Source organism: Planococcus citri, chromosome 3, assembly GCF_950023065.1.
Source record: "Planococcus citri chromosome 3, ihPlaCitr1.1, whole genome shotgun sequence".
Taxonomy (NCBI): Eukaryota; Metazoa; Arthropoda; class Insecta; order Hemiptera; family Pseudococcidae; genus Planococcus; species Planococcus citri.
Genome location: NC_088679.1, coordinates 43,132,349 through 43,144,712, shown reverse-complemented (window position 1 = coordinate 43,144,712; position 12,364 = coordinate 43,132,349). Strand labels below are relative to the sequence as shown.

The following is a 12,364-nucleotide window of genomic DNA, read 5'->3' as shown; positions in this document are numbered from 1 at the left end:
GTAAAATATCCCCAATCTGTGTTCTGACCGTAAGTAAAACTGATTAATCATTGTTACATATATTTCAAATAGGCCTACCATTTATTTACTCACTTTTCAATTTCGGAACAGATTTACTAGTGACAACGAGGGTCTCTTGTTTTACGTTTGAATGTGTTTAAAGAAAACGACAGTTTTCAAGGGAAATTGAAATACTAGTTCTGTAGTTGTTATTGTTTAAGAAAACAAAGAGGGTTTGAACCCTCGATACGTATAGCCTATAAAATAACATCACCGTTGAATTCCTGTAACGTAATCGACTTTATAATACAACAGTGATACGTTTGAAGGGTTCTAAATGCATTTCAGTATCGGAAACTAGGGTGATAATTGGAAATAGCAAGTTCTCCAACGTGAAGTAGATACCTGTTTGGAAGAAAGTTTACTACGTACGAAAAGCGATACGAGTATTTATTGACGTTCATTTTCATCGTCACTTGTTTCGTCGCGTAGTAAATTTAACACTATAGTGAATTCACATTCGTGTGTTTTGGCTAAATAACAACGAAATTAGGTACTTTATACTAACACCGCGCGAGTACGAAGTATGAAAACTACTGTACCGGTACGGTACATAAAGTCGGAGTAAGGTATTTGTTCGATATCACGTACATTTTCAATTTTCTTTCAAGTATAACTAACGGAAATTTGAAAATAATTCAAATAACTGTTTAAAATCGGTAAACGTGTTTTAAATCAATCGAATACTCGGAAACAGTAAAATAAAACAGGGAATAGGATACGATTCAAAATATTTTAAAAGAAAAAATAATCGGTCCAGACATTAAGCAAAAAACTAATTAATGTTCAGCATTTATGTAAACAAACATTAAACACCACAGACAACCTAAAGCAAACCGTAAGTATTAAATAAATAAACTAGACCTGGTCATAAAACATCCAGATTATAGAAATAACGCAGATCAAACGCAGTTCTAAGAACTGTTACTTAATTAGGCAGGTATAGTCCATTTTATCTGTAACAGTTCGATTCGATGTAGGTACTCGTACATGTAGATTTTACTTATACTTAGTACCTATGTATTACCTTCCATGCTCTAATTGAAAAATGGCTCACAGAAATTTGGAATTTTGAAAATCTGAGGGCCATGTTTTTAAATGTTATTTAGGGATTGTTTGACTAAGTATCTAATGATTTTCGAAGTAATTTTTCAAGGAGAAATTAAATTTTAGAAAATTACTCAATTATTATTCCATATGGGAGATGGGCCCTTCAACGTACCTACATAACGTATTGATTGAATATAAAAATAGATAGGTATGCCATTTTCATTTGCTTATCTACTAGAAAAATTGAAGAGAAATCCTCTAGTCAGCTAAGTAAACCCTAACCACCGTTTATGTACTTACATTGTACGTACTTACCTATATAAAAAAATATTCTTCAATGCCTCCGAAAGATGAGAAAAATGCGATACAACACACAATAATTTTTATCACGATTCAAGAGCTTGGAAGCTTGGCTTATAAATACATTTGGATTAAAAAATTGCCAAAAAAAACAACAACAACATTTTAGGAAGGCGATTGACATAAATAATTAAAAAGAAAAGACCTAGAATACTACCTTAGGGTATACCCTGTTCAATAGTGTGAGTTCTTTAGAGAACACTAACTCATCTCCATGATCTAGCTAGACATTGTAACCGCTTATTGGTACCTACTATACCTATGCCCAGGCCTTTTTTTGTATTTATTTTCTGAGGGGGACGCTAAATTGAAGTTGCAAGTCCCTAATTTTCATACACACACCCCCCCCCCCTCATCGCACTGAACATAATTTGAATTTTTGAGAAAAAAATCGATGTACCCCACCAAATTATTTTCGAAAACCCTTCTTAATGAATTATTATTTGATTGAAACGAAGGTAAAATTACTGCTCGAGCGAAGCGAGAGCAAAAATTTGGTGAAAAAATTGGTCCAAAAAACGAAAAAACGACCATTTTGTAAGTATGCTTTCATTTTACATTTTCACCAGAGCATAATAGTATCAAAAATTTTGAACAGTTAGTGGTTCTGTTCAGAAAAAATGAAAAATTCGCACTTTTCAAACAGTATTGGTACCTATTACGAGTATTTTTGGAATTTTATACTTACCTACTAAATTTTTGAATTCTTAAAATGTTTGAAAGTAGCATTTTGAATGGCCCGAGCGAAGCGAGGGCAAAAGCTTTAGAAAATTTGTAATTCGAAAAGTAGAACAACATCAATTTTAATGAAAGGATTCGATTTTTCTGATCCCAACATTTTTCAAAATTGATGGAATAACTTCAATTTTTCAGAGATTTTTGGATTCTTTGGAAAGTTTCTTGCTTTTCGAAAGAATTTCTATACTATTTTCTTGCTTTCTTGCTATTTTCTTGCCAGTAGACACTCTGATACTGGAGGTACAAACTTGAATGCGAAATTTTAGATTTAGAGCGATTTCCAAATTTTCATCGTAAGTAATTCTGATCTCGGTTTCGTTTTTTACTATTCGGATAATTCAAAATTTTTTGAAAAAGTTACCAAAATTTATTCATTTTTTCTTTTTTTTTCAAAGTTCACTTTTTAAATTTTTATGAAAATTTTTCGATAATTTTGAACTTTCCTTTGGCGGGCCCGAGTCTCCCCACAAAAAAAGCCCAGCACTTAAGTATACCTACCTATATGCAGGTATCATTTTTGAAAATTTGATAAATGCTGTACTAAAACTTATTCCAACCAAAAAATTATTTCTTCAGAAATAAAAGTAAAACTAATTCTACCGGAGATGAAGTGAAGGCAAAAGCTTCTGAAAGCTCAAGAAATAAAACCTGTTACCTAGATACTTACCTACATTGTTTATGTTCTTTTTCTTGACCTTGGTTTTTCTGGTTTGAACTGAACGAAGAGAACTTAATTCAATGAGTAAGGAAATTATTTTTGATGAAAAAAATTCAGAAAAAGTGTACAAAATATATTCATTCATCTTTGTTGACTTTCTTTTATGAAATTTCGTCTTACGTGTAGGTATAGATAGAATTTTTCTGATTCGGTTTGTACCTACCTAGTACCTACCTATTGAATTTTATTCTTCCATTTTTCATAAAATTGAAAAAAAAACAATCAATCAATACAAAAGTCAGGGCCAGTATTAAAAATTAAATACAACCAACAGCCATGAACATCAAAATAGGTAACTTTAAGGAACCAAAATTGATAAAAACTAATCTCAACTACCCACTCAAAGCATAACTGCAATTGAAAATCAAGGTCCACTCAGTCAGGACCTTTGGTTCTCTATTTCATCTCATCATTTTTCAATTGCAGAGATGAATGACTATACGCAATCCTTGATTAAAATGATGTAAAGTGCGATTGCATGAAGATAATAAAAACAAAATGCTCAATATGAAATAAGCAATTAGAAAAATATATTAACAACAATAAATAAATAAGTACATACCTACCTACCTACTTACTTATCTACCTGAATATTGCTCGCTATTACACAGACACTCGTCGTCGGTATTTACTGAAGTCCTTACTCGTACTTCGAAAATAAGCAGCTACTAATATAATTACACAGTATTAGGTAGGTACTTGTAATTAAGGTATTATTTACCTGCATATACGAGTAGATATACCTATCTCGATAATTTACTGAATAATTAAACAGTCAGGTTAGAAATTTTGTTATCTAAGGGTTTCTATAGCACTTACATTTCTCAAAATCACATTCGCTAAACGAAAAAAATCGATTTTGTGTTCCCATTTCAAAATAATTTCTAAAAAAGTTTACAGATGCACTTACCTACTAGGCTACTAATAAAGTATACTTTTTGATTAGGTACCTAGGTAGCCCTTGTGCTGATAAATATTATTAACGCTTACAGCGATATATTATGTAGATCATTGGTATTCTGCAACCCTCCCTATTACACATCATCAAATAAAAGTTCTATATACTATATCGATTGTGTACCTACTGAAAGAGAAACAAGCGTGATTTACTTACTTAATACGCGTGTCGCGTACTTTTCGAATAGGTACCTACAGCTGCTGAAGTGTCGCACGTATGCGTAATTGTGTCGTATCTAAATAGGCACAGAAGGACGGTGGAATATAATTTTAAATTGTTTAATAAAATTTCGATTTCCAATTGAACGAAAACAATTAATACAGAAAGCCAAAAAAATGTTAGGTAGGATTAAAAGATTTTGATTACCTATCACTTCACTGCATGCGCCACAACGAAATAAAAATATTTAACAAAATAAAAGTTTAAAGGTACATTTAATTACCTACATCAAAAATTACAAACATTCTTCAACTTTTACAACATTTATAGTACAACATAAATAATTATAATAATAAAAATGGTAAATTATTACGCATGTTAAATAAATAACTAATCTGCTTTTTAAATACACATACAGCAGGTAACATAGAAGAAAAAAAGTTTCTGTTCAACTACATATCATACAAATATTTCAAAATCTCTTTACAAAACTAACACTATACGTACCCACATATATTCTAAAATAAATAAGCTTAAAGCTTCAACCAATATTTTGATTATAATAAAACATAATACTGCAAATGCTGTCGTATTCAAGTTTTAGAAAAAAAATTCTTTGGTGTAAGTAAATATAAATTTATAAAATAGGCATTGTACTAGAACATTTTTTGGGAAAATAATGGCGTATAAGTAATATTAATGTTTCCCGAGAAGTGCATTTTTTTCATAAATTGAACGAATTGCAAAAAAAATTCACTTAGTATACAAAACAAAAAGAGAGAAAGAAGAAAGAAAGAGAAGGAAAAAACGAAGATAAAAATAAGGCAAAATACGATTTTTTTTCGTAACGCCCAAGTATAAACTAAGTATGTACTAATACGTAATCATTTTCGACAGATTTTCAATTTTTTTTTTCATAACGCTGTCGAAACGATAAAATAGGAACTTAATACAAACGCACATTTATGTTAATTAATTGAAACATCATTAATTATATATTCTATTCGGAAAACGATTTGACTAAATTGTATAAGACATAGAAAATGAGAATCAACTAGTTGAGGTGAAATTTTCACAATTACGAAATCGTTTATTTATCATTTTCTATATGCTTACATTCGGAATGACTGGTAGGTTTTTTCTTCAAAATACCGAAATTTTGAACGTTTTCTAAAAACGACGTTGCGGTCGTCAGAACTTTCGAAGATTCGACGTCTTTTTTCAACTCTTCCATATCTCTTTTTAATTTAGCTCGACGATTTTGAAACCATGTTATTACTTGGGCGTTGCTCAATCCTAATTGCGTCGCGATCTCATCTCTGTCGGCTGGTGATAAGTATTTTTGATATATGAATCGACGTTCCAATTCGAAAATTTGATTATTTGTGAACGCAGTCCTCGACTTTCGTTTTTTCTTTGGCTGCTGTCGATTATTGAACAAATTTAAATGATTGCCGTTTTCTGAAATCAGAAAAAAATCACCATTGATAAATTAAGACATTATTATAATAAAACCATCGGTGGAAAAAAATGTTTAAAAATTTCGCGCAATATAATACTGCGCAGCGTTGTAAAAAGGGATAATTACGAGCTTATAATTTGTTTACAAAATTATCGAACACCAGATATAGGTATAGGTACAGTATCTCTTTATTATGGTCGGAATACGCGGTTTTAAACCAGTAATAATGAATCTCGGAGGTTCCTACAGTATTCACTTAGCATTAATTCGATAAAATGATAGCCTCTGACGGAGTAACTTAATACGTAACTATATTAGGGTCGTTACTTTCTACATCCACTTTTTTTCGACTGTATCATGAAGCGGTTTCTTCTAACGATTTACTTTTACAAGGTGAGACTATGGATACGCTACCTTTCATTAATGCTGATTCACGATAATTATCGTATTTCGATGTGTTTTTTCCTTTCTTTTATATGTATACTTACGCGGCCAATGTAAAAGATACAATATTTATTTAGCAAATTGTTTTTATGGCTTTGTAAGTACCCGTAGGATGGAGTTTTATCTTTTATTTTTTTGTGTCTATTACATGTTTTTGAATCGTTGCATGTAACAATGTAAGACAACTTCTTCATTTGGATTTTAAATTACCCCAAAATACCTACGCGCATTACACCGAAGGTGTACATCGATCGTCTAGTAGTAAATTTTCTTTTCAAATTGTAAAATAGACATTATCAACGTTTAACGGTAATAAGTGACTAATATCCATCAATGAGATCGCGAGTTCTTGAAAAAAAAAAATAGGTAGCCGCTGGCCCTCCTCCCAACACCCAGCCTACCATGCCAACCGTTTCACGTTGCGATTCCCTAGACGTACGAGGAATTGCATATCGCAGTTTGTGAAGGATGAGTATAGCAAACATGTGCGGATACGTTTGATGTTTTAGTTCAACGTAAAGGCTCGTCAGTTACCGAAATGACCACCGAAAAATTTATCATATACTTAAAGCAGTCGCAGCGGCTGCTAATTCCGTAAGTTGGGAAAAATAATACGCATAGCGAAATGGTAACTTGGAAGAGCACGAAGTTAACACCGATCGAAGAATCAACTCGCATAACGAATGTATTGTTTAAAAGTCGAAGTAGGAATTAATTTTAAACACTTTATTCATGCGCAAGAAAAAAAAAACGGTGCTCAAACTTTGTTGTATTTGTATGAAATCGCCAACAATTCCAAAGTAGGTATACCTACACAATTCGAAGTAAACGCGTTTAATTAATAGTGATTTAGTGCACAAAATTACAGTCATTTACGCGTATATGTGTACTCGGTGTTAATTACTATTTTCAGTTGACGTGCACGCTTCACATAAACAAAACACCAACCGTGAATGGTGACCTCAAAAGTTTTCCTATGGTATAATATATAATATAAGTAGGTACATTTATTCGTTATGTTATTGTAGACGATAATTCTTAGTTGACATATGACAATGGTTCAGGCTTTTCTATTATTTTTTCGGACGAAATTTTCCCAGTTATGGTGTAAAGGATGTTTCCAAAAATCTCTGTCATATTCTAGATTTACGAGACGATATTTTTGTGATTATAATTCTAAAAATTTATTAAGAAAATTGTAGTTAGGTACTGAAAATTTCAAAAACATTGGCACACTCGCACACATTTTCAAAACCGATATACAACGTTTATATACTTAATAAAATTTGATTAAAAATTGAAAGAACCAATAAGATACATTGTTCAAAAAATGTATAAAATGGAGTAATTGTCCAGAAAAACCGATTTAGAATGAAACATCATTCTCGCCTTGATACAACACTTTTTCAATGAAAAAAAAATGTCATCACTTTACGTCCACTTGACCGTCCAATCACCTTAATTTTCAGGGGAAAAAAAATAATAATCATAATGCATTTCAAACTGAATACTTTACGAACCCAAGACTCATACGATCAAGTCAAATTTTTAGGACCGAAAATGAAATTGTCACCATCAATTTTTAAAAATATACTTAAAATACGAGTATATGGGCAAATTAGTAATGTAGGTACACATTTTCATGCTTACTAAAAATGAAAAAAAAGTTAAAAACTTATTTTTCCTCCAAAAAATTGAAAGTTCGGCATTCTTTTTTGAAGGGTTGAAATTTATGAAAAATTCACTGTATTAAGAAACATCGAAGAATTGGAGGTAAAAATTTTGTTTGAGATTAAATGAGACTTGGAGAAGTGGAAAAAGTAACAATTCTTGATTGAAAACATTTTTTTTATGATTTTAAATCCAATGTTTTCAATTCTTTCAACTCAAAATCAGATTCTTTAGATTTTTACTTTATTTCAATCTGTAATTTTTCAATACTTTCGTGAGAAAATAATGCTCGATAATTTTTGAGATTTTTAAACAGCTCTGTGGAACCAATTTATTTATTTTTAGGAGGGTAATCTTCTACCCTTTTCTCTCATCTCCAGGCTCCAGTCAACCAGACGCGGCCAATGTCTTTTCAGCACCCTAAAACGAGCATATAAATCTAATTTCATGGATAAGCCTAATTTTTTTCCATATGTGTACGTAAGTATGTAGGGATACTCTTTAATTTTGAAAATATCATCGCAGTGTTGGTAAAAAAAAAAATAATAATAATACCTATAATTTTCTTCAGTTCAAAAAATTTGCACTCAAAATCCGCTTAACAAATCAATCGTTTGCAAGCATCAACTTTGATGAAAATTTTGACCCTTACACTTCTGGAGTGAGGAATCACACTTTATATACTTTTTAGAAACATATCCTCTCCAGTATCTTAGAAAGGTATATAAATAAAAGAATGCAAATGAAGTAAGTACCTACCTACCTAATAGCTCGTAAAAACAGAAATTTTAAATGTAGTTTACTTTCTTTAGATTCTTACAGGTTATTTTTAACCTACCAAATCATATTACAATCATAATTTCAAGGAGCTCGAATCTTTTATTTTTTCTCCAAAGTTGACACTAAGGTGAAAATATGGATCTATACATGGAAAATATAATTTTGAAAAATATTACAGCAATTATTGAGGTGACATTTTTCGTGGAATTCTTCGGGAAAAGGCTCCAGAATGGCTCGAGATCACCACCGGCCAGATTTTAAAGTCAAAAAGAAGTAATTTCAGTGAAATTCGACAGAGATAGTTATAAGAATACTGGTCTGAATTTTCAAACTTCAGTTGTCCAAAATGTTATAACAACTTAAGGTACCTTTACATGTGTTCGTTGATTTTTCACACCGAAGCATAAAACCTTATAAATAGACGATTCTTTCAACTGGCGCCTAATCTGGTATCATTCGAATTCACCTACATAATGAACGAGCCGATGGCCACCTCATCAACGACTGGCTTAATTCATACAATCAAAGACCTTAATCAAAAATTTCTTTACATACTGAAATTTATTGTAACAATATAATGAGTACCTACCTAATTACATTGTTGTGCTAATCAGTAGCCTAATCACGACGAAATTAAATTGAGACAGGTCAGCCTGATTTTCTGGCTCATAGATCTCGAGTAAGAATACGAAAAAGGAACCTTATCATCAAGCACTGGATGTATTAGGTATGGTGCCTATGTAAATCTAAGTATATCAACTTACATGTCTCCAAACGTTAAAAAATCCTTATAAACTTGTTCTGATTGAAAAATATAAAAAATTGTAACAACCGAGCAGAAATGTGAGTAAGTACGAATAAACTATCGTACTAAAAAGAGGATTTCAATTTTGTAGTTTTTTTTTTTTTTTTACATCTCTAATAAAGATGAAATATCTTTTAAAATGATTCACAAGAAAGTTTAAAGGCCACCGATAAAAATACTATCGCACGGTAAAAAGACGAAACAAAAGTCTCAGTAGTTTATATAAAATATTTCAACGGAGAGAGAAAGAGAGTGTGAAAGAGAGAAAGAAAGAAAGAGAAAGAATGAGAGGAGGAATGATATAGGTAAAATACTATAACCCGGCTGGGATACGAAAGGTTCGCGGTGTATACTTAGTTACGGTTCTAGGAAGGAGGTCCGATTTTAGGTGTTGCTATGGGCGCTGTGAGGCGGCAACATCAAAGAAACCGCCGCGCATGGCAGGTGTGACTAAATAGCATAGGCGGCTTCTCAGATCTACTACCTTCTTATTAACACGGTCCGGTCCAGTGCTTACTAAACCTTTAAAAGCGGAAACGAAATCGACCTAACTCGTTGATACCTAAAACAATTTACAATAAGGGCGCAGGCATAGCTACAGTGCCGACCCGTGCTCGCTGCTCGCTTCTCTATGACAATTTTCTGTCTGTAATCCTTTTGTTTTTTTCACGCCGCGTTTATTTTTCTTTTCCATATACTGTATACCTATATATGTGTTATTAAGTAGGCACGTTAACGAATTTTATCGTCGCTGTAAAACTGACCGAAATGTGTCGATGAGAGAAGCGACCGTCTGTACTGTAGGCGACCAACGTGTAATACCGATGTCACGTCGTTACCAACATTGATTAATGTCCTCCTACAACCACTAAGGGGTATAACAATTCGTTTACAACATGTAATTGCGTTCTCTTACAGGTATAACAACATACCATGCGCCTACATTATATTCCAAGCCGACAGGTAAGGTTCCAATTTCAACACGTCTTGTATCTTTGATTTGGACGAATTATGACAAAAATTCACGTCTCGAGGAATAAATTGGGGGAATACCTATATACGTAGCTTTTTCACAAAAGGCTATTGTAAGCACTAAATGATATATATTTTTGAATATTAAGGGTTATATTCCTCCAAAAGATTTAAGTAATCCCTTCATCATATTAAAAAATAGCTCAACTGCATGCAGAAAAATTGATTTTCAGTTTTTGTCAACGAAATGTCTTCCAATATTTCAAATAAAAGAGGGACGAAGTAAACATTTCTACAGGTTACAACCAGTTATTATTCTTTCTTTTTTTTGTTGTTGTTTTTTCTAATGTATTTTCTTTCGTACTTACTAAGTATCTTACGTTTGTCCAATTTTTTGCATTTGGAAAATTGAAAAAAAAAAATACTTTTTTCAGAGCAAATTTAAGATGTCCCACCATCAAGATTTCAAACTTATTTCAATAAAATGGAGCTCAAGTGAACAGCAACTTGTTGCTAAATTGCCGGAGTTCTCACTCTAACTTTGAAGTCTAGCTCCATTATGACTTCAGTGCGGTAGGTATATCCTACCTAAGGCCGTTATAGAGAGGTCAAGATAGGGTAAGGTATTTTTGTAGGGTAATGTTGTTTGTTCTCTCATAAATCATAGGTACATTTTGAATAGGTACCCGATTTGTGTAGGAAATGCTGCCAATACTACGATTCTTGCACTCTCTACCGAATCATAGCCTAGCGAAGTGAGCTAAGGGAAAAATATGCCTCGAGACCTGATTCCCTGGAGGACTCGAAAAGTGAAGGGGTACAAGATCTTTTTACGAAGAAAAAGTTGAACAAAAACCAATTTTTTATGAGTCCATACTCCATAGGGACCAAAAGAGGGCCAATATTCAACGGTGGGCTTTGGTTTTCTACTGACCCAGGCACGTTGCCTACCACATGTGCCTCGTGGAAAACCGGTACTTACGTTACTTTCTGAAAATACACTCTTTACATCACTAAACAATTAATAAAAGTTCCAGTAAGAGGCCCTTTTCCCTTTTCTCATTTTCCCTTAATTTTTGTTTTTACATGAAGAATTTTATTTCTTAGCCATGTTTGATTCTCCCTTACAATTACTTAGTAAAATTATCACAATAACATTAATTTGGATTGTAGAAGGCCTTAGTAGCCACCTGAAGTACTTATTTTGGAAAAATTTGTACAATAATGAGCAGGGCTCGAATTTTTATTCGTTAGAGCATATTTTAGCATATTTCACCATAAAATCATATAAAAGCATATTTTTTTCTAGGCATTTTTTTAGGGAATATTTTACGTTTTTAGCGGTTTTTTAGGGAATATTTTGCTCAATTTCAAATTTTTGCATCAAATTAGTACTTACTTAGCTATTTTTCATATTTTCCCAGAAAAATTTGTGAAACTGGCAATAGCTCACTTGAATCGGTGGGAACAGAAAGGGGCTAAGTCCATTTTCGCACTTTTCAGGAATAACAAAAAACTGATTTATTTGAAAATCAAAATTTTTTGGTAAACATGCTTAAGGTCATTGAAAGAGGACCCCAAGACACAATTTTTAGCACTGTTTAGAAAAAAAATATTCACGTGCGCCGGCGCTGTTGCTGCCTAAAAAAATGGGACTTAGACCCTTTCTGCACCCAATCGACAAAATTTCTTTTGAAATTGCTCGGGCACGAATGGGGCTTGATTCTACATCTAAGTACATCATTTAGACTGCTATCTCGTTTAAATTGACCAAAAACCCCTTGATCGAGGTACCTATCAGACTTTTTGCCGAAGTTGTTAATTTTTTCATCATTTTTTAGTTCAGAGATTAACTTAAATTTCAAAAAATGGTCTTCTCAAAACTGTTAGGTAGTTATTTTTCAAGGAATTAAAAAAATTTTACAAAAAAGTCATAAATGCGGATCCGCCCTTTTTCTGTGCCCAAATACCACTTTCCCGGCAGTTTTGCGGAAATCTGACATCACCAGTCGATCCGCCATACTTTGAAACCCCTAAATCCGTGAAAAAAAAATTTCCAAAAATGTGACTTGGTCCCTTTCTTTCAGTTCCCACCTATTCACTTGTACCTACTTTTTTTTTGTTCATTTTACTTGTTTTTTTTTCCTTTAATAGTGGAATTAGAATTACCTTTTCGTGATTTTAAAA

At 32.4% G+C, this 12,364-nt stretch overlaps 1 protein-coding gene across 2 annotated transcripts in view; it reads right to left on the bottom strand.

Moving 5' to 3' along the window:
- Positions 1-4,307: 4,307 nt before the first annotated feature.
- The window catches only part of LOC135840143 (uncharacterized), a 48,514-nt gene continuing 40,457 nt past the window's right edge, over positions 4,308-12,364 (bottom strand). For both annotated transcript variants that reach the window (XM_065356509.1, XM_065356510.1), the window contains one exon: positions 4,308-5,504. In XM_065356509.1, coding sequence (XP_065212581.1) covers positions 5,134-5,504 — 371 coding nt within the window. In that variant the 3' untranslated portion in view covers positions 4,308-5,133. The remainder of the gene's footprint in view (positions 5,505-12,364) is intronic.